A 19,580-nucleotide genomic window follows, 5' to 3' on the forward strand; every position below is an offset into this window, starting at 1 on the left:
CCACTGAATTAACGAAAACTAATGGGGAGTGACTAAAACATAAACATTTAATTTCAAAAAAATTAAATAACTAAATTGAAGGAAAACCAATTGGGTGATTATTCTTATGTTTTTTTAGTGATGCAATTTAGAAATGACTTGGCGGGACGGAAAAGGGTGTAGGCAAAAATAACCACGTGGCAATTGGAAGTTGGAAGGCAAAAACAAGTGTGTCGTCTTTGCCATGCATTTCCAGTCTTCGCCAGCTAAGTGAGGTGGGCCATGTGAAGAGAAATGAAATCAAGGGCTGGCCGAGGCAAAGCATAAGAGGAAATGGTGATTCTAGTTAGATATTCCCCTACAAAGGGAAAAGGAACTAAAAACAATTGAAGGTGCCCACGAGAAAAAAAAAAGTTGTCAAATGTAGACTCAAGATTATCATTTGAATATTCCCAAAATACAAATTTGTTAATATTCCGTCTCCTATACGTACTTCAGACGACACCCTTCCTAGTACTTGCAGCAAGTCCAGGATTTTTAGCCTTGGGACCTTTCCCAACATTCGAATCTGGAGTGGGTTTAACAATGTCAGTGTTGTAGCCACCTTTGGTAATAATATTGGTTCGTGCTGCACTTGGAGTGTGTTTAACATTTTCAGTCTTGGGCTTGTGGCCTTTCCCAATGTTGGGAGAACTTGGTGTGCCAACGTCGGCTGGACGTTTCTTCGAAGCTGAGGAGCTTGCATAATCTAACTTGTTTATGCTCCCAATCATTCTATCGTTATCTGAAACAAAGATCAACTCATATGAGCTCCTTCCTGCACTAAATTGAAAACATGATGAAGAAAAGAGAAAAAAAGAATCAGATTACCAGGACTGGACAGAACAGCTCGAGGGGGTAGTACTGAACTAGCTTTTACATTTGATTTCATATCTTTCCCAATCTGCTTCTTGTTCTTCTTAACTGTTCCACCATCTGACATGATAAATGGAGAAGCTGTCTGATCAACATAATAAGAAAGGCATGCCAATGCAGAATTACCATATATATATCAACCTTTTGGCGTTGGGCTAGTGATATAAGCTTTTGTGATACTGGAAATTGAATTTGAAGGTGGGGAATTGATTTTATTCTCCTTTTCTGCAAAAGACACCAAATGTTCAAAATACTTGAAACAAGTAGACATAACATAACCTTTTTTTTTTTTTCAAAAAAAGGAAAAGTTGATGCAAGTATAACCTTGTTTGGATAGAGATTCGAGAAAGCTCAAAAACAGAGAGGGTTCATGGTGATTGTTGTTGTGGGGTGGGAAATGGTCCTCTTCTTCTTCTTGAACCCTCACTTTCACCCTTGGATACACTTCACATAAATCAACAAAATATTCAGATTAGAAAATCTACCATTATTGTTACCATCACAGAAGCAGAAGATGAATATGATTATGCAGGGAAAGAACCCAACAACTAGGAACTTGATAAATTCACAAAACTAGCTAGAAAGCCTTGGAAAAAAAAATAAGAAAACCCAAGTGAGAAGTCCTACTTTTGTGTCTTTTTAGTTTGAAATTCGAATGGCTGTTGTCTGCCATGTCACGTTGAAATAAATATAAAGAGTAACAATAAGTACAATGGTATACGTAAGGTAGAAGGAAGCAGAGGGTTAACGGCTACTTGGTGGGAGAGGAAAGTGGTCATTTTCTTGACTTCAAAACCAAGGTCTCAGATAGATTCTTGAGCTTACATTTGGGTTGGGGGGCTCCACGTGGCTACTGTACTGACGCCTGGGTGGGTCTCTGAATTATGTCGCTTCCCACGGAGGAAAGCAAGGAATAGTAATTACATCACCTGCACCCATAAGTGATTCCAGTTTCAACGATAAAAAAAAAGCTTATAAAATATAGTATTGCTGGATTTATTATTTCATTTTCGTAATGATATATATATATATATATATAGGTATGAGAAAAGATAGTATTAAATTCTAATTTCATGTTATTTTAAAATGACAAATTAGATTTTTTAATTTTTTCATTTTTAGTTGTATTTAAATTTATTGAGGAAAAAATTGAAAATCCATAATAAAATTTAATTTGTTATTCTCCTATTGAAAAGAGATAAAGATGACATGAAATCAAAGTTTCATACAGTCCCTTCTTATATGGGTATTAATATACTTTGATATACTGTTCTGAATTTATTGGTATTATTTTTAACTTTAAATAAAATATATATTAATATATATCTAAATATATTTTAATTACTTTTCTTAATTGTACGCGATTACACGAATTAATAGTATGTGCAAATAAGTTTTTATATTATTTTATATTTTTAATAAATTTTATGAATAATATAAATGATAGTATGAGTTTCTCGACAATCCACTTAACATTTTTGCAAGTTAACAATCTATAGGAAAGGGAAAACAACAGGCTAAGCATATTGAATATTTAACAAGTTCATAGACATTAACCATAACTTACCTCAATATCAATTTAATATGATAAGCTACTAGTTGACAAGTTTGCTTGAACATGACAATTACAAATCAACAAGGTGAGTTTTCAAAATATATCGTATAATATAGTGATTCAAACATATAATATTTCAATCTACTTATAATCAACATTTCAGTGCCATTCACATAATCAATCAACATTTAATCAATTTAATAACAAATTCATACCATTTCATCTATTTATCAACAATACATCCAATTTCAATTTAATGACAATCATTATTTCGATTCATTGTTCAATTTTGAATAGAATTTATAGATTTGCCACATTTCCATATCGGCCATTCGGGCTCGTATATATATTCGCATAATCTTTCACATACTATCAATATTCATATATAGTAAATCAGTTTTGTATTACCAAGTCACATTATTAATCCAATTTATATATCATTTATCAAATATCACATTTTATACCCCTATTAACCTGACTCAGACTCAAACGAATACGCAAATCCAGCCAACACATCAATATCCAACCAACACACCAATTTGACACCCAGTGCCTCATCGAACAATTTCGAAGTAAATAAGTTGCGCCTTGTGCTCATCGATATAATTGAAGTGCAAATGTGCCGCGCACTCACTGACCCGTGGTCGAAGTAACCCGTACTTGATCTATCATATGACATGCCAGTTATATTCGACTCTGCCCGAATAGTTAATAGGATAATAACCATTCAAATTTCAATTATAGTCAAATCACCATTTATCATATTCAATTAATTAATCAAATACTCATTTAATTCATATAATAACATGAATCATCTTAATTTCAAACCAATTTCACAACTTCACTAGGTTACACTATTTTCAATTTTATTCAATTTAATCCTCTATCTAAAAAACTAGTCAAATCCATACCAATATGATTAAATCAATCATAATCATCCACCAATTCATCTAATATCTCAAATTACAATTCATCACATTCAATTTATCAGTTCTTTAAAATTTAGTCCATATTTCACCTTCTGTACCAAATTGTAAACATTTCAAACTACTACTAAACATACACAAATCCATAAATAAAATATACAAAATTTAAATACAAACACACCATATGAACTTACCTGGTTAAATCAACAAACAGGTTGAACTTCAAGGACTATTTAATAATTTTATCTTTCCCCGATTATTTTCGATTTGGTCCAATTTCTTATTTATATAATAATTCAAGTCAATTCAATTTATCAATTCAAAACATTTTATATTATCCTATTTTATGTATATATCAATTCAATTTTTGTTTTATGAATTCACCTAAAATTTTACATTTTTTCAATTTAGTCCCTAAAACCAAAATTGTTATAACTTTCAATTTTGAGCTTCGATTTTGAAATCGATCTCAGTTACATCCTTCCAAGACCTTCTACTGTCCATAATTACAAAAATTTCATACAAATTTAGAATTATTTACATTTTAATCCCTAGGTTCAAAACTAACAATTTTCACTTTACAAATTAGTCTTTTTCATATCTAAGCTTAAAATCTAACAAGATAGCACCAATTTCATCAAGTATTCAACAATGAAAACTTTTGAAAACTTTAGCAGTTTTGCAAAATAGTACCTAGGTCAGTTAAATCAAGCTCTCAGTATCTCAAAAATATAAAAATTACAAGAAACAAACTTGACATTGCTAACCAATTGAAGGGCTAAAGTTTAAAACCTCAAACCCTTGTTTTTCTCTTCAAGATTCAGCTAAGGTGATAAAAAAGATGATAAAGATCTCGGATATTAACATCATTTCTTTTCTTTTACCTTTTATTCTAAGTTTAACCTTTAATAAATCCTAATTAATTTAATTAAACATTAATTAACTATACTAAACATGATTAATATAACTTAGTGGATTCCTACATCGCATTCCACCATTCATCCAAAAACATAGGTCCAATTACTAGATTGGTCCCTTAGCAATTTAACAATTTTTAGTGATTAAATTTTTACAACTTTTACGATTTAATCATTGTATCTTAACTAACTATCCAATTAACAAAATTAGGGGACTAAACTTTAATTAAACTTTATAACAACTTTTACGGTTTAATCCTTTTGTCATCCAATGGAGGGGTGTTCAGTCGGTTAATTGAACCAAACTAGTATGAATCAAATTAACCGAACTTTTTAGACCCTTAATTGTTAACCGAACCGAAATTTTTTCAAAAAAAAAAACTAAACAGAAATATTTTTGTTAATTCGATCGATTAACCATTTAACCGAAATTTGCCAACACCATTTCCATGATCAAAACGGAAAAGAAAAAGACCAAAAATAAATTCTAAGATCTGAATCAACAAAGCCCTAGCAAACCACAATGACATGAAAATAAGTCAGAAAACTAATAAATATAACTCTTTTTTTTTTGAAAGAATAATCTGGGGCTTTTTATAAGAATTGGGCATCAACCAACTGTATGTACAAAGCTATTAAGAAAACAACAACTTAGAACAGAATTCAATAAATCAAACTAGAAGAAATTACTCTTCCTAACCCAGAACAAAAACATCCTAAAGCCTAACCAGACCCCAATTCGATATCCCCAATGCCCAGCTTTTAAAAGAGATGAGTCCCTTCTTTTTCCACAAAAGCTCTATCACCCAGATGCAATCCTCAATACTCCTCTATTTTATTTATCCATTTGCAGATAAACGCACCAAAAAAAAAGAATGAAGACAAAAACCAATTTTAATTCATTGACGAAAATGATAACAAAAAAGATTTTACAACCAGAAATATAACCAAAAAAATTCAAAATAGAAAGGGATTGGTAAAAAAAAGTTGTCCCGTTGCCAGATAAAAATAAAACAGAACACTGCACTATTTACCTAGTGGACACCGGACGGTTGTGACTGGCGAGGGTGTTGGGCTATCGACACTAGAACGTTTGGGATTTTGGGAGATTAAAATTAGGGATTTTGGGTGAGGGTGATGGTGAGTTAGTTTTAGTTTTTAAGAATTTTAATTTTTATTAATTATTTATGTAATATTGGATTGGTTTGGGTAATAAATGTTTATTTGAATTGGGTTGGGTTTTTAAATGTTTATTTGTATTGGGATGGGTAATGTTTATTTGGATTGGGGTGGCTGGGCCTAGGTGGGAAGTAGGCTATTTATTTTGGTTAATTATCCAATTTTGAACCGAATTAACCGATAACCGAACTTCCAAAAAATCATTAACAGACCTCCAACCAAATTAGATCGGTTAACTGACCAATTAACCAAATTAGATTGGTTCAGTCAGTTAATTTGGTTTTAACCGAAATTTGAACACCCCTAATCTCATGTATCCTTCTTCGCTAATGGGTTCTAATCACCCTTCCCTTCCTTAGAGACTAACCGACGTGCATATGATACACCACTAGCCTATATGGTTTCTTTGAATGCCCTCGACATTCTTTAATGGTGGATCCTTATCCACAATCCTTGGTTAAACCATTTCTCGTTCGCCTGTACATTAGGCAACACTGGTGCGTCAACTTCCATGACTACTTTCCGCTAGATTAACATCATTATGCCTTATTGATTTACGCAACTACTATTCCCGTAGTCCTTTCTCGTTTCCATTATGTTCCCATTTATTGGCGGATTCTTTCGGCTCGCTGCTCAACTGTTGCAAGTTCATACTTCTATTTTCTTTTCAACCCTTTTTTTTTTATTACGTGTTATCCCACGGTTTCTATTTTGATTTCCCACCTGTGTTTATTGTCCCGGTGGACTCTCTATGCTGTCATAGTTAACCTATGGTTTTACTCATCAGATTCCATGTCTAATGTCCTGAAGGGCTCTATTGGTTGCCATAGCCGAACTAGGGTTTTACCCCTATAATCTTCGTGTTTACTGGCCGGTGTTTAGCATCATGTTAGACTATACTATGTTTAATGTCTCTTCAGACTATTTATGATGTCGTAACGTCTTTCAGTTATGGTTTTACACAATATAACCCCGTGTTTACTATCCCAGTAGAATATTAAAGGATGGCATAACGTCTTTCAACTATGATTTTACTCATGCTTATCATGACGCCATAACATCTTTTAGCTATGATTTTACTCATTTTAGGCGTATAGCCTCTGATCGATCTTATGGTCTAGCCATGATCTCTATTCTTCCCATTTCATTCCATCCATTCCTCCATTTCACCATCCTATACCTTGATGCTCGAACAGCATAGTGTCCCCTCCACAAGGGCCGGAGTTTTGTTCATCACGAGTGCACACAGCAACACTGTATGGCAGTATCTAACAGAATCAACCATTTTTCACAGATCCTAACTTCTTCTAATCCCTTTGGTAATTACCCTCCTTGTCATGCATACCCGACTAGAATGGCATATACTAAATAACTTAAGCAATCAGACAACATACTTTAGTAGTTCAGGGTTTGAGTACAGAAATTCACTTGATGCTTCTTCGCCTTGTCCGCTTAACTTTCCCAAACGTGGGAGCTTCCATTCTCTTAGCAGCTAAGCTAGACAACCAATTCATACGTTAAACTCGACAAATCCTAGTTTAATCTCAATTTTCTAGAAACATACATAACCCTAAAAATGGTTTTGAAAACTCTATGTTTACAGTTCAATTCATATTGTTCTAAAATGTTCTCAATTAAATCATTTGGTCGTTAAAAAGAATTGACTATGATATCCAGTCAATCATAAATTGCCACGTGTCATCCGGTGACGTATATAATTAATTTTAAGAATTTAAAATATATTAGAATTTTAAAAACTATAAAAAATATTCTTAGAAATTGTAAAAATTTGTAAAAATTATAGAATTATTAAAATTGTAAAAGATTGTATATTATATTTTAAAAATAGTAATAACTGTTGTATCTTAAAATATTGTATACCTTCACTAATTACATTTAAAATATTAAAAGTTGATGTTAAATTTTATCTAGTTAAACAAACAATCAAATTTTTTTATAAAAATTGTATTTTAAAATATTCTAATAAAAGTTAGATCAGTTTTTATATTTTAAAATACATCAATTTGTTAGTATTTTCTCAATGTTACTTGCATCGTGTTTATTTGACTTGACCCTTATTTCATATTTGGATAAACTTCTTTATCTATCATCGTGCACCTACTCAGTTTTGTACCGAAGTTTTTTAGAGTGATCAAACACTTGAAAATAGTGCTGGATTTAGAGAGATGATATCATATTCGGATATTTATGGACATTTGATTTATAATTGTGATAATAAATATTAAAGATTCAAAATATTAATGTATATGTTACACATTTAGACACCCACTTTGCTTTTAAAATTTTTTATTTACAAATTCAAGATATTAGTGTACAGAAAAGCTAAGATAATGAAAAAGTATTTAAATTATCATTTGAATTGAAATAACATTATTTTTATTATTTAAGTAATTTGGAAAAATATCTAAATTTTAAAAAAATGAAGTTTCTTTCTTAAAAAAAAGTAAATTTTTTTTTGTAATTTTTTGGATGATGAGTATATTATAATATTATTGTATGAAATAATTGATTGGACATTCTAACTGTTATTTTTTGAGGTTGAAAGAGAAAAAAACCTTGAAAATTAAAAATTAAGAGTGTTTAGAATTTATAAAATCAGTCCAAAACGATTAACTTTTCCCCGTTTAGTCGTCGCTCCTAAGTCCTAAAGCTTCACGTAAAAGAAGAAAACCCTCCCTCCAACTAAAACCCTCTTCCGACTTGTACTAAACCATGGCGGCCCAACCCAAGCGAGGCGGTGTTCACCTGCCCGCTAGGCGATCTGCCTCCAACTCCGACCCCAGCATCCTCACCAAGATCACTTCCTCCGCCATCGTTTCTCGTGGTAAGCAGGCCGCCTGCGACGCCGCTTTCGTCTCCAACAAGCTCCTCCGTAGCACCGGCAAAGCCGCCTGGATCGCCGGGACAACCTTCTTGATCTTATTTGTCCCTTTGATCATCGAAATGGACCGCGAGCAGCAGTTCAATGAGCTCGAGATCCAGCAAGCTAGTCTCCTCGGTGCCCCGCCCACTGGACCACCCCATAAGTAATCGGGTCAGAGGTTAGAGCTTAGTTGTTTATCCCTGTTTCAGGCCATTGTCCCTCTTGGTTATTCTAGTAAAACCATTCAGTTGTAGTTTTATATTTTTTCTTTAAAAAAATTAAATAAGATGACACCTCTGTTTTAAGTTTCAAATACTAGTGGAAATGTTGGTATTGGACTTGGTTTTATCAAGTTAATCCCTATGGATTTATGTGAAGTTGGACTGTGTTTGATATTGCTCTGATAAAGTAATTAAAAACTGGGAGTGTTCATTTGAGTTACTTTTGAACGATACTACATGGTTGTGGAATGATTTTTTTAAATGTTTGATTGCAAATAGTGATCTGAGGAATCATAGGGAATTTGGGATAGCAGCGATAAAGTGCTCTAGTTTGTATGTTGATGAAAACTACTCTTACATTGTCAGTCTGGGGTCTGGGCATCATATAGAATGAATAAATCATAGTTCGAAGGACCATCTTTTTATGGTTTGCTTTTTCGCTGTACCATATATGTACTCAAATGCATTTTACTTGATCATCAGTGTTTGCGGACTATGTTGCAGCAATTGAGTTCACATGTGACATGGCATAATATAAATATCTGATGAGTTCTTGCTTTTCTCTAGATGTTCTGTTCTGGTGTTTACCATTAACATTGGTGATGAACAGTTCGGACTTGGGAGGTGGAGTAGGTTAATAATTATTTTAGGTAAGCACTTCATTGGTTTGGTATTTCTCTCGTTGGTTCTGATTTGCTTCAACTGGATATATAATGTTCAGAACCATGAACTCTTTGCATATGAGAGTTAGGCCTGCCAGGGGAGTCAGGAATTTAACTTTTTCATGGCTATGTGTAATAGCATATGATAATTGAAAGACTTCAGTTCTTTCTACTTTCACTTTAAGGGCCTAGCTTCATGATATTTCATAGAGCAAACAGGGTTCTTGAGGGACTTTAGTTGTTAGATTCATGGTTAAGCTAATTCTTCTAGGAAGGTTTGATGCTGATTATCTTCTAGTTGCATTGGTGGTTGAATCTGTTAGATCAGAAGAATCCATTAGGTCTCTGCTCTCAAAGGCAAGGACGAGAAGAATGTAGACTGTATTGAACTTAAGGTCATTGATACCTTTGTTTTTTCTTTTAAAAGAAGAACACTGTGTTTGAAGGTTAGGTTTTTTGAGAATAGTGTTGCACCAGAACCGCACTGTTCAATCTTTGCTCTCTAGAGAGAGAGATCAGAACACAGATTATATGTTGTCCATAGTACGTGTAATATTTTTCTGTTCAATAAGCTAAAGTCCATTCACCAAGGATGCTAGTATTTCACCCCTAATTCATGTCTTTATGTTTCCCAACTTGCCATTTACGATGACTACGCAAAGCTTTCAACGTAAGTTTGGTCCAAGTCAAAATGCAGTGTTGGGGATGAAGTGATCAAGGAAGGAGGTAATGCAATCAAGGGTGATTTGCCTTGGTGGAGACGTAAATGCCTTAGAATAAATTTATTTTCTAACACATACCAAATTATTTTTTAATATCAGAAGTTCACAAAAGCTTTACAATATTAACCTCACACAAGCCCTCCTAGTTTTTATTTAGCCCGTCCACTAACTTTCCTAGTTTAGTTCTACCTAGGGGGCAAAACAAAAGCAGGAGTTTCTGGGAAAAAAAACTTGTAAGCTCTTGATACTCTGCTACTCATGTTACCAGGGCATCTGCTACTTGGTTAGCTTCTTTGTAACTAGAAATTAGGTGCGTGAAGTGAGTTTAGACAAACTGGCAGGACTGCATCGGTTGGAAGAACTGATGAAGCAACATATCCAGATGACAGAATGAATGATCCAAATCTTACATAATAAAAGGGGTTTTATTTTGACATGGATTGATTCTAATAACTATCAGCGTTGTCCCTTAAAAGGTGAGGTAATTTGATCTTATAGTGACTAGCCTGTTTGATGGAAAGTTAAGAGAGGTCGGCCCTAATGAAAACTAGTGAAGATGATTTGTTTGCTTTTTAAGATTGGTGGGGAGAGGAAGTATCGGATATTGTCGATGTTGAAGGCATCTATGGGACTGATGGGAGGACAAAAAAAAAAGAAAAAAGAAAACCCCTCCACCGTAGTGCACTAGGCTATGCCTTTTACGCTTGATGGAAATTGTTGTGGCCATTTGAGACCAGAAAATCAGAAAAAGGATGGCTATGGCAATGATATATATCTGGGGCATATGTTAGCACAGTTATTTGTTGAATATAGTTAAGGATACAACAGCTAGCTGTTGGCAATCAGTTAAAGAGTTGCCTTAACAACTAAGATAAAGTAAAATATTTGTTTGTGATACACACCCCCTTGCTGTGCCTACTACTTTATTTTTTTTTCATTTTCAATGATTGCGACTCAAATGGAGCTAACCCACCAAAGAAAAGGTAAAAATATCAACAAAAATAATTCAACAAACTTATTGGAATTTCAGTACTTATAATTTTTTAAAATTTGTAAATTAGGATGATTCTTTTGAAAAAAAAAGAAATAAAAAGGTTAAACAAGCACAGTGTTGGATGTTCTATCCAAAAAAGGAAAAAAAAAGCAGAGAGTTGGATGGTGAATAATGTTTACATTAGATAATTGATGTTGAAACTTGTAAGGTGATTGATTGTAAATATGAAGTAGATTTTGTTTTCCTTGTATATTAATTAATGTTAGGTAACTAAAAAAGCTGCTATATGTTGGGGTGTTCACTTTTTGCAATCATTTTCACAATGGGAATGGGACTGTAAAGTAGTAATCCAAGATTGTGGATTTCCTTAAGAAAAATGTTTAAACAAATACCTCTTTGTTATACAGCTATTAAAATGTATTGACTATTGTGTAATCCATATGAATCGTTTCCAATTTGTACTCCTCTAATTGCTATAATCAACAAATAGCTGTTAAAAAGATATTGATTTATTATTCGAGACAATAAAAAATGTTTTTGAAAAAAAAATGAATTGTAAAAAAGAAGGGAAATGTAAGTTTCAGATTGGTGTAGGCAATGCGAACAGAGAATGTCATACAACAACGAATTTAAATAGTTCAATGATTTGAATAAAAATTTTCGAATAATTCAATGATCATTTTGTAATCCTTTGAAATTAGAGTGATTAAAACATAATTTTACTAATAATTTAGTGATTTTAAGTGTAGTTTATCCTTAAAGTATTAATTAACATTAATCTTAAATTTGAACTCTTAAAAACTTCCACTCATACCTTTTATGAAAAAGGAAAAAAAGAGTAATCCTTTGACAGTGATAAAAACAAGTAAAATTGTAGTTTAAACAATAGCATTTCCCACAATATATTTGTGTAAATACAATCATAAAAGCCAGGGGGATTCACACTTAAAATGAATTGGGGGTTGAATCACTATTAGCCTGGATGTTACACGTACCCTGTCTCTTTTTTTCCTTCTTTTTATAAATTACAAAATAAACTCTCAAGTTAAAGGTTAGTAATTGAGTATCATCTGTGGGGACTCTTCAAAGGCTCCAACTTTGGTAAAAGCTCCTCTTTTTTTTAGTTTTCTAGTATTTTGTAGCCACCCAGTCTCCATCTTTGAGGAGCCTCTCAATAGCCTGCACAGACAATCATCTCTTAGACCATAAGATAATAAATTTTCGATAAAAGTATTATTGAGGCGTCTGTATTAAGAGTTAGATTTTTATTTTGTTTATTTAAAAATTTGATAAATTAGTTCCCGTACATTAAATTAAAGAGTAAATTAATTATTTTTTATTAAAAATTTCATTAATTTGTACTATTAAAACCCACATAATTGATAGAATTACTGACGGTGACATATTTATAGGACCGGCTTTTTACAATAGAAATGAATGGAATATTTAGCAGAATGATTACTTTGCTCTTTGATCTAAGATATATATATATATATATATATATATATATGGACTAATTTATTTATTTTTTAATAAAAAAGATAAAATATAATTTAACTCTTAATATAGAGGCCTCTACGGTAATTTTACCTAAATCTTTAAAAAATGAATGGTTATTTTTGGAGTTAAGAGAAGCAAATCTAACCTTCATGTTTCTTACTTCGTTTCTTCACCACTGATTTAAGGAACATCAAACAAACAACAAGAAACCCCAAACCTGCAACTCCTCCAACTGCGATTGCCACGGTCTTTTGTGTACGTTGCCTCGTCTCTCCGGTCCCTACACCAATCATTCAAAATCCCCCTATTTGGTAAGTAAGGAACCTATACAATACCATACTAGCACAATTAAAAGGACAACAAATTATAGTGACCCCTACAAGGCTATCCCCACAGTTCACAGGGGCCCATAATAATAAAACAACCAAGAAAATCCACCTGTCTTCATCCCTTCATTATTTGAAGTCACTTATTTTTAGCTTTGGAGAGAAAAACCAAAACTGGTGAGGTCATTGATCTTCAGGCTTTTCAACAGGTAATTAATTGGTAGATATGATGATTTATTTTGTTCTTTTCTCCAGCTTTACCTGAAGATATAGTTGGAATTCCATTGGGATAGTAGCTATAACTAATGTAGCATTTGTGCAAATAAAGCTGCGCTGAAACAGAGTCGCCACAATTATTTTTTGCCGTCTCAAAAGCAGTTTTCACGCAATCCCCACAGTTGGCTGTACCCATATCACCCTGGCACTGAGCTAACACATAAACAGATTGATAATCCCCAGTGTAAAACAAGCTGCTACCACTTTTCACCCCTTCTTCCGCCATGTTGAAAGCCGTCTCTCTTCTCTTCTCAAACTCGGTTCTTCCACTTGATGACGACCCACATACCTTGTACAAAAACTCTGTTTCTGGAACCTGTTTGAACCCAGCTATCTCGTACCTTAAGTAACATCCACTCAGCTGGACCCTGGCTGCTACTGCTTTCCCACAAACTTTATCACTTATTTTCGGGATCTTGCTCACACAGCTGTAACACTGGCTTGTCGATAGGTCCCCTCTGCATTGATAAAGTCCATTGATTGCATTAGGGTCTTCACCAGAGGCTGCGGTGGAGAAAGTTCTCTGTGATGATTGTGAAACCAAATCTTGCATTAGATTTTTGAGGTTCTGTAAGTAAACCCCAGATGGGTCTTGAAATTTCTGGTCAGCACAGCCCTTAAACACCAAGTTAGTATAATCTGCAGCTGTAGCAACAAAAGGAAAGGACCCCAAAAAGATTGTGATTGAAACCAAAGATAGAGAGAGCAAAGAAGGGGATTTCCTAGGCAAACCCATTGGAAAACTGGATTGTTTTATTTTCTTCTCTGTCACAACATGGAAGTGATGGTTGTAAAAAGAGGGTTTGTATGGGAGCTTCAAGATATGGGTTTTAGCTGGAAACAAGAGTGCTGTTGCTATATATGGTGTTCAGTCTGAACGCTTACCTTTATTTCTTTGGGAAGTTGCTTTTTTATGTTGTAATTTTCCTTTGCTTTCTTCAAATCCAAGTGCTTAGCTTTAAAGATAGAAGATGGATTAATAATTGTTTGACAGAGACATTTGAAATTGAATTTTTCCTCTTAATTTCATAAATACATTATTATTTCATACAACAGCAGCCTTCAGGTTGGTTTCTGGGCTGGCTTCAACCTGATCTAGTGAAAGGCAATATTATCGGATTTTATTGTGTTTTAGAGTTGGTTTGATTGCATTGAAATTATATACTGGTATAGTTTTCGACTCTTCAAATTACAATATGCTTCAAGTTTTTGTGCTTTATTTATCTTTGAAATTTAATCCCCATACTTTGATTTTTAATAATTTAATCCCTCTATTCTTTGAACTTAAAAAAGTAAGTCTAATTATTAATCCCGTTAAAATTTGATGATGCAACAGTCTAATTTTTAAAATACTTACTCGATAATCATGTCACAAAAAATGGCATGTAAAGGATTTGAATTTAACAAAAAATTAACGATGTTAATAATTCTTTAAATTTACGTCAACATTTAATTAAAATAAAATAGTTAAACTAACTAATGACATTATAAACGTTGATCTTAAAATTGAGCATAATATTGGGACCAAAATTGAAATCTAATCATTTTTATGTAAATTAAAATTTAACCATGATAGTTAAAAGTATTTGATATTTGATAAGGTTGAGAATTGACGGAACAATCTAAGAATCCTGTTATATTCTGAGGTCATTTTTGCTTTTACTTTGGTGAAGTAGCATTTTCTATGAAACATGACTTGTTCTTAAAGAAGAGTTTTCATGAATATATAACACTTATTTTGACTCGTTTTGAACAAGAGTTATTCTTTACATAATTATTTTTGTAAAGAAGGTTAATAGAAATAAATAACCATGCAATGACCTTGGTCTGATGGTTAAGTAGTTAACACTCCTAGGCTTTATCCACTTCCCTCCCATTTCTTTTCTTTTTCATTTTCAGCAAACTAGGAAGAAAACAATCCTTAAATAAATATTAAATGATGCAAAAACTTAACAAGAATGGACAACAACCCTTTACATACCAAGTTGGGGCCATGCCATTCTCCCCTAGAATTAAGAAATTACCCTGCAACCCCTTTAAAATTTGACAACCTAACTATTTAGTCCCCTTTTCCTAATTACATTAGGACTTTGTTTTATTTTCCATTCCAAATTAGAATTTCTCCCTTTTTTTCCCTATATCTTCATCTTTTCTTTTCTCTCCCTTTTCTTTTTCATCGTAGTTCACATTATTTTGTTATTGAAAATTATTTTTGTTTCCCGAATAAAATCTATTCCTAATTTTAACTCGGTTTTCAACCGAATTTGTTGTTGCAATTAGAAACATTCTTCGATCGTTGTCAAGAATCGGTAAGAACATTCCAATCCCGATGTTTAGATCTTAAAATTCTTGTAGAATTTCTATTCACGTTAATTTTAAGATCAATTAAATGATCTTTTATGAATATTGCCAAAATCTTCCAAAATCTTGATTTTTCTTGAAAATCGTTATTAATTCTTAACTAAATGTCGTTTGAATGACTTGATTTAGGTACCCCAAATCAAATTGGAACGCGAAGATGTAACACCCCTTAACCCCGAACCGTCGTCGGAATAGGGTTACGAGGCATTACCGGAAGTATCAAACAGTTTACAACAAATCTGCCCAATCGCGCAGCAGTTGCTAAATTACTTATAATTTTAGCTACGGAACTCGAAATTTAATTCCATAAATTTTCCCTGAAACTAGACTCGTATATCTTCCTACCATAAAAATTTCATAATTTTTGGTCCAGCCAATTAGTACAGTTTATTAGTTAAAGTAAGCCCTGTTTCACCAATTGACTGCCCTGACCTCTTGTCACTAAAAATAAAATTTCTCATTGTAGGATTGTCATATGAAGTTATTACTTGTTTCTACAGAAAATAGACTCAATAAGGATTCTATACATATAAACTACAACTCATAATTATTTTTGTACCATTTTAGTGATTTTCTAAACTTAGAACAGGGACTCCAAAACAGTTCTGACCCTGTCTCACTAAAATTCACATATCTTAAAATATAAAATTCTTTTTGCTAAACCGTTATTTTTCTATGAAAATAGACTTAACAAGCTTTAATTTAATATATCATTCACCCTCTAATTCATTTTATACTGTCCTAGGTGATTTTTCAAAGTTACGTCACTGTTGCTGCCTGAATTCTGTTTCTTTGCAAAGTTTACCCTTTCTTGATTTTCATACTTAACCATTTTAAAAGCCAAACATTATCACATACTCACACATCTTTCTTTAGCAATCTCATAGATACAACATTCAAAATGACTAATCCCTATACATCACTTAGGTATATACATTACCTAGGTACATGCCACATTATCAACAGAAAGGTATATCACTAAAATGTCTCTGAGGTCGGGATTACTTTGGATGCTGGATCGAACACTGGTTTTTTTTACTAACCTGCGCACGGAAACAACCGTACGCTGAGTATGGGTATACTCAGTGGTATTACCATAATTCAAATTAATAACATTAAACGACAAATTATATATATTTTATTTATGTCTACAATTATTCATTAATTATCTCATACATTAAATCAACTTGATAATTAATAACAATAAGCAATAATTCAAATCTTATATTTAATTGTATTCATACCTTATTTCACTATCTCAATTCCGTGGATTTTTTTCTTTACATCTCATTCCAATAGTTCATTTCAATTCATATACAATTCATTTCATTTAATTTATATTCAATATCAATTTTATTGCAATTTTTACTCACTAATATCATATAACAAAATTTACTCTTTATCATATTATGAACTTTGGGTTCATATATTTAAATCTCATATCTCGATTTCCAATTCACATATCAATTCACAATTTCACTTTCTCATTTCTTTCCATATCCCAATTAGTCACACTTATTCAAATTTTCTCATTTCAATTATTTACCCCTATTAACAAGACTCGGACCTTGGCGGATACACGGATCCAACCAAACACACCAGAATGGCACCCAGTGCCTCATCGGATAGTTCGAAGCAATAGTTGACACCCAGTGTCTCATCGGCAAAGCCGAAGTAAGTTGGTACCCAGTACCTCATCGAATCTATCCGAAGTAACAGTATGACACCCAGTGTCTCATCGACTCAAGGTCGAAGTATCCCTGAACACTTCCAATCCTATGGCATGCCAACTATATCCGACTCAGCCCGACTAGTTAATAGGGTTTCCGAATCACATTTCAATTCAATTACTTTCTCATACTTTCAATTCAAATCATTCCAATTTAATCACCATTTGATTCAATACATTTTTCTATTTCAAATTCACTTCCCACTTTCAAATCAATGTACAGTTCAGTACCAATACATATTTCACAAATCATACTTGATTCAATCAAACCACTTTTCAATCAAGATTCAATTCACGTATTCACACTTATTCATAATTTAATTCACTTTTATTCAATTCATATTTTAATTCATTCAATTAAATATCGATATTCTCCTTATTTTTATTTACTAACATATTAATCAAAATTCAATAATTACTATCAATAAATTCAATATCAATACGTATATATATATATATTTCATTTGATTCAATCATGATACTCACCTCAATTTTCTTATCATGTATATTAATTTAAATTTTTAACAATTAATAATTAAATTCGAATTATGGTAATACTAACCGGAATTTCTCTCGAGTCACTCCTTGTCCACTTTCTCCTTTCCTTTCTCGGACAATGACTCGTGTACGACATTAGCTACGTAATTAAACAATTAAAATCATTAATACACAATTTCATTAAAATATTTCCGTATACCTAAACTTTACCCAAATTCTAATTTAATCCCTTATCAATACTAATTTTATTTTTCCATTCTAACTCTATATTCTCTCTTAATTCTTACTATAAACTCAGTTTAATTCTTCAATTTCCCCATAAATCCCTAATTTCGGGATTCTTTCAATTTAATCCTATCAATTCAAAACTTATATTTTATTTTACAAATCAATCTTTTACTAACTTCTAACTTAAAATTCAATCATTTTAACCTCTAGTTCATCAATTAATTCAACATAACTCATGTCTAACAATCTACTAACTTTCAAAATATCAACATAAATCAAGTAGTATTTATCTCTAGGATTCCAAAAACTCAAAAATTATAAGAAAAAGACTTAATTTGACTTACCAATTGAGCTTGGAACCTTAAAACCTTAAATTTCCCTTTTTCTTTGTCTTTCTTTCTTTCTTTCTTTCCTTCCTTCTCTGCCCGTTTTGCTCTCTGTTTCGTCTCTTCTATTCTGTTTCTTTTCTTTCTTTTTCTATTCTTTCTTTTGTTTTATGTATATATATAATATAATATAATATATTAATAATAATATAATATAAAAACATAATCATTACTATAATATAATAATATTTTTTTAACACATAAAAATCTCAGATTTTTATACTTATGCCGCCTCAACTTTGGAAAAAGGCATAATTGCCTATTTGGTCCTTTTAACTTTTCTTTAATCTATAATTAAACTTTTATCCCTATTGCGTTTAATCCTTTTTATAATTAACTATCGAAACGTTAAAATTTCTTAACGAAACTTTAATATTATCCTATTGACACTCTGTAAATATTTATAAAAATATTTACGGCTCGATTTATGATATCGAGGTCTCGATACCTCGTTTTGACCCAATTTACCTAATAATTTCTTTTAAATCACAAAATTCACTGATTCAAAAATATTTCTAACTTTTTCATCGAATTTAGTGATCTCAAATCATTGTTCTGACACTACTGAAAATTGGGCTGTTACAGAAGAACATTGCTAGAGACCTCGGTGACAGGTGTATGCTCTTTTACAAGCGAACTGAGACAAAACCGTGCCTAGGATAAGACCACATGAGTGTGGGGACCACATAACCATGCCCCCTAAAACCCTAGGATAATTCGTCTCTCACACAGCCCAAACTCTTCCACACGATCTGCCACACGGACGGACCACATGGCCCATCACACAGTCATGTGCCTTGGAAACCCTAGTGTAGTTTGTGAACCACACGACCTGGACCCTTCTACGAGGCTTGTTGCATGGCCATGTCTCTTTTGTAACTTAATTATGCAATTTTCATACGCCACAGTTTGTTACATGACCTAGCCACACGGTCGTGTAACACCCTCCACAGTTTGACCTAGAATTTTATGTTTTGTTCAGTTCAGTCCCTGATTGATTCCCAAGCTGTTCTAATGTTTAGTTTTGTTCAATTAAGTCCCTAATAGTGTTATTTATGTTAGAATCCATGATTGATTGAATTATCATCGTATTTATATACATAATTATATGAACTGTGAACAATTTATATATGACTATTGTATTTATATTTACGATCGTACGTATAACATGCCTTATGTTACTATTAATCCGAACACATGAAAATCATGAATTTTTCTACTAAATTGATTCATCTCAGACATCTTAATTGCCTCTAAATCGAGCTATTATGAGCATACTAGTGCTACTATATTGTTGTGTTTAAAGCATATCAAATGTTATT

The 19,580-nt window shown here is 32.4% G+C and overlaps 3 protein-coding genes and 1 long non-coding RNA gene across 8 annotated transcripts; 1 reads left to right on the forward strand and 3 right to left on the reverse strand.

Moving 5' to 3' along the window:
• Positions 1–393: 393 nt before the first annotated feature.
• Positions 394–1,675, reverse strand: LOC105798431 (hypothetical protein). The gene is made up of 5 exons (XM_012628492.2): positions 1,522–1,675; positions 1,219–1,338; positions 1,036–1,119; positions 850–954; positions 394–763 (listed from the first exon to the last, which is right to left on the reverse strand). Exons 1-5 carry the CDS (start codon positions 1,565–1,567, stop codon positions 474–476), a joined length of 645 nt encoding a protein of 214 aa, XP_012483946.1. The 5' UTR covers positions 1,568–1,675; the 3' UTR covers positions 394–473.
• A 961-nt stretch (positions 1,676–2,636) lies between these two features.
• Positions 2,637–5,461, reverse strand: LOC128042341 (uncharacterized). The gene is made up of 2 exons (XR_008197604.1): positions 5,327–5,461; positions 2,637–3,114 (listed from the first exon to the last, which is right to left on the reverse strand). It is a non-coding gene; the product is annotated as an uncharacterized LOC128042341 (long non-coding RNA).
• A 2,636-nt stretch (positions 5,462–8,097) lies between these two features.
• Positions 8,098–8,796, forward strand: LOC105798423 (mitochondrial import receptor subunit TOM9-2). Its single transcript, XM_012628481.2, has one exon. It carries the CDS (start codon positions 8,205–8,207, stop codon positions 8,520–8,522), a length of 318 nt encoding a protein of 105 aa, XP_012483935.1. The 5' UTR covers positions 8,098–8,204; the 3' UTR covers positions 8,523–8,796.
• A 3,011-nt stretch (positions 8,797–11,807) lies between these two features.
• Positions 11,808–18,347, reverse strand: LOC105798414 (plasmodesmata-located protein 1). Of its 5 annotated transcripts, XM_052633708.1 has the most exons (7): positions 18,217–18,344; positions 17,709–17,783; positions 16,358–16,460; positions 13,942–14,012; positions 13,042–13,579; positions 12,600–12,734; positions 11,808–12,133 (listed from the first exon to the last, which is right to left on the reverse strand). In XM_052633708.1, the coding sequence occupies exons 3-7, from the start codon at positions 16,365–16,367 to the stop codon at positions 12,126–12,128; spliced, it is 762 nt and encodes a 253-aa protein (XP_052489668.1). In that variant the 5' UTR covers positions 16,368–16,460; positions 17,709–17,783; positions 18,217–18,344; the 3' UTR covers positions 11,808–12,125. The 5 variants fall into 5 exon arrangements, with proteins under 5 accessions (XP_052489668.1, XP_052489669.1, XP_052489666.1 ...); XM_052633709.1 differs by lacking the exon at positions 18,217–18,344 and having other exon boundaries at positions 16,358–16,455; positions 17,705–17,783; XM_052633706.1 differs by lacking the exon at positions 16,358–16,460 and having other exon boundaries at positions 13,042–14,012.
• Positions 18,348–19,580: the final 1,233 nt, after the last annotated feature.

The sequence above is a fragment of the Gossypium raimondii genome, chromosome 7 (assembly GCF_025698545.1).
Source record: "Gossypium raimondii isolate GPD5lz chromosome 7, ASM2569854v1, whole genome shotgun sequence".
Lineage (NCBI taxonomy): Eukaryota > Viridiplantae > Streptophyta > Magnoliopsida > Malvales > Malvaceae > Gossypium > Gossypium raimondii.

Excerpts from the sequence above, each read along its gene's own strand:
- LOC105798431 (XM_012628492.2), bottom strand. The coding sequence starts at position 1,567 with ATGGCAGACAACAGCCATTCGAATTTCAAACTAAAAAGACACAAAA. Across the intron at positions 1,339-1,521 it reads CAAACTAAAAAGACACAAAA|TGTATCCAAGGGTGAAAGTG; the intron begins GTAGGACTTCTC and ends ATTTATGTGAAG. Across the intron at positions 1,120-1,218 it reads CGAATCTCTATCCAAACAAG|AAAAGGAGAATAAAATCAAT; the intron begins GTTATACTTGCA and ends TGTCTTTTGCAG.
- LOC105798423 (XM_012628481.2), top strand. The coding sequence starts at position 8,205 with ATGGCGGCCCAACCCAAGCGAGGCGGTGTTCACCTGCCCGCTAGGCGA.
- LOC105798414 (XM_052633706.1), bottom strand. The coding sequence starts at position 13,792 with ATGGGTTTGCCTAGGAAATCCCCTTCTTTGCTCTCTCTATCTTTGGTT. Across the intron at positions 12,735-13,041 it reads AATTCCAACTATATCTTCAG|GGACCGGAGAGACGAGGCAA; the intron begins GTAAAGCTGGAG and ends TGATTGGTGTAG.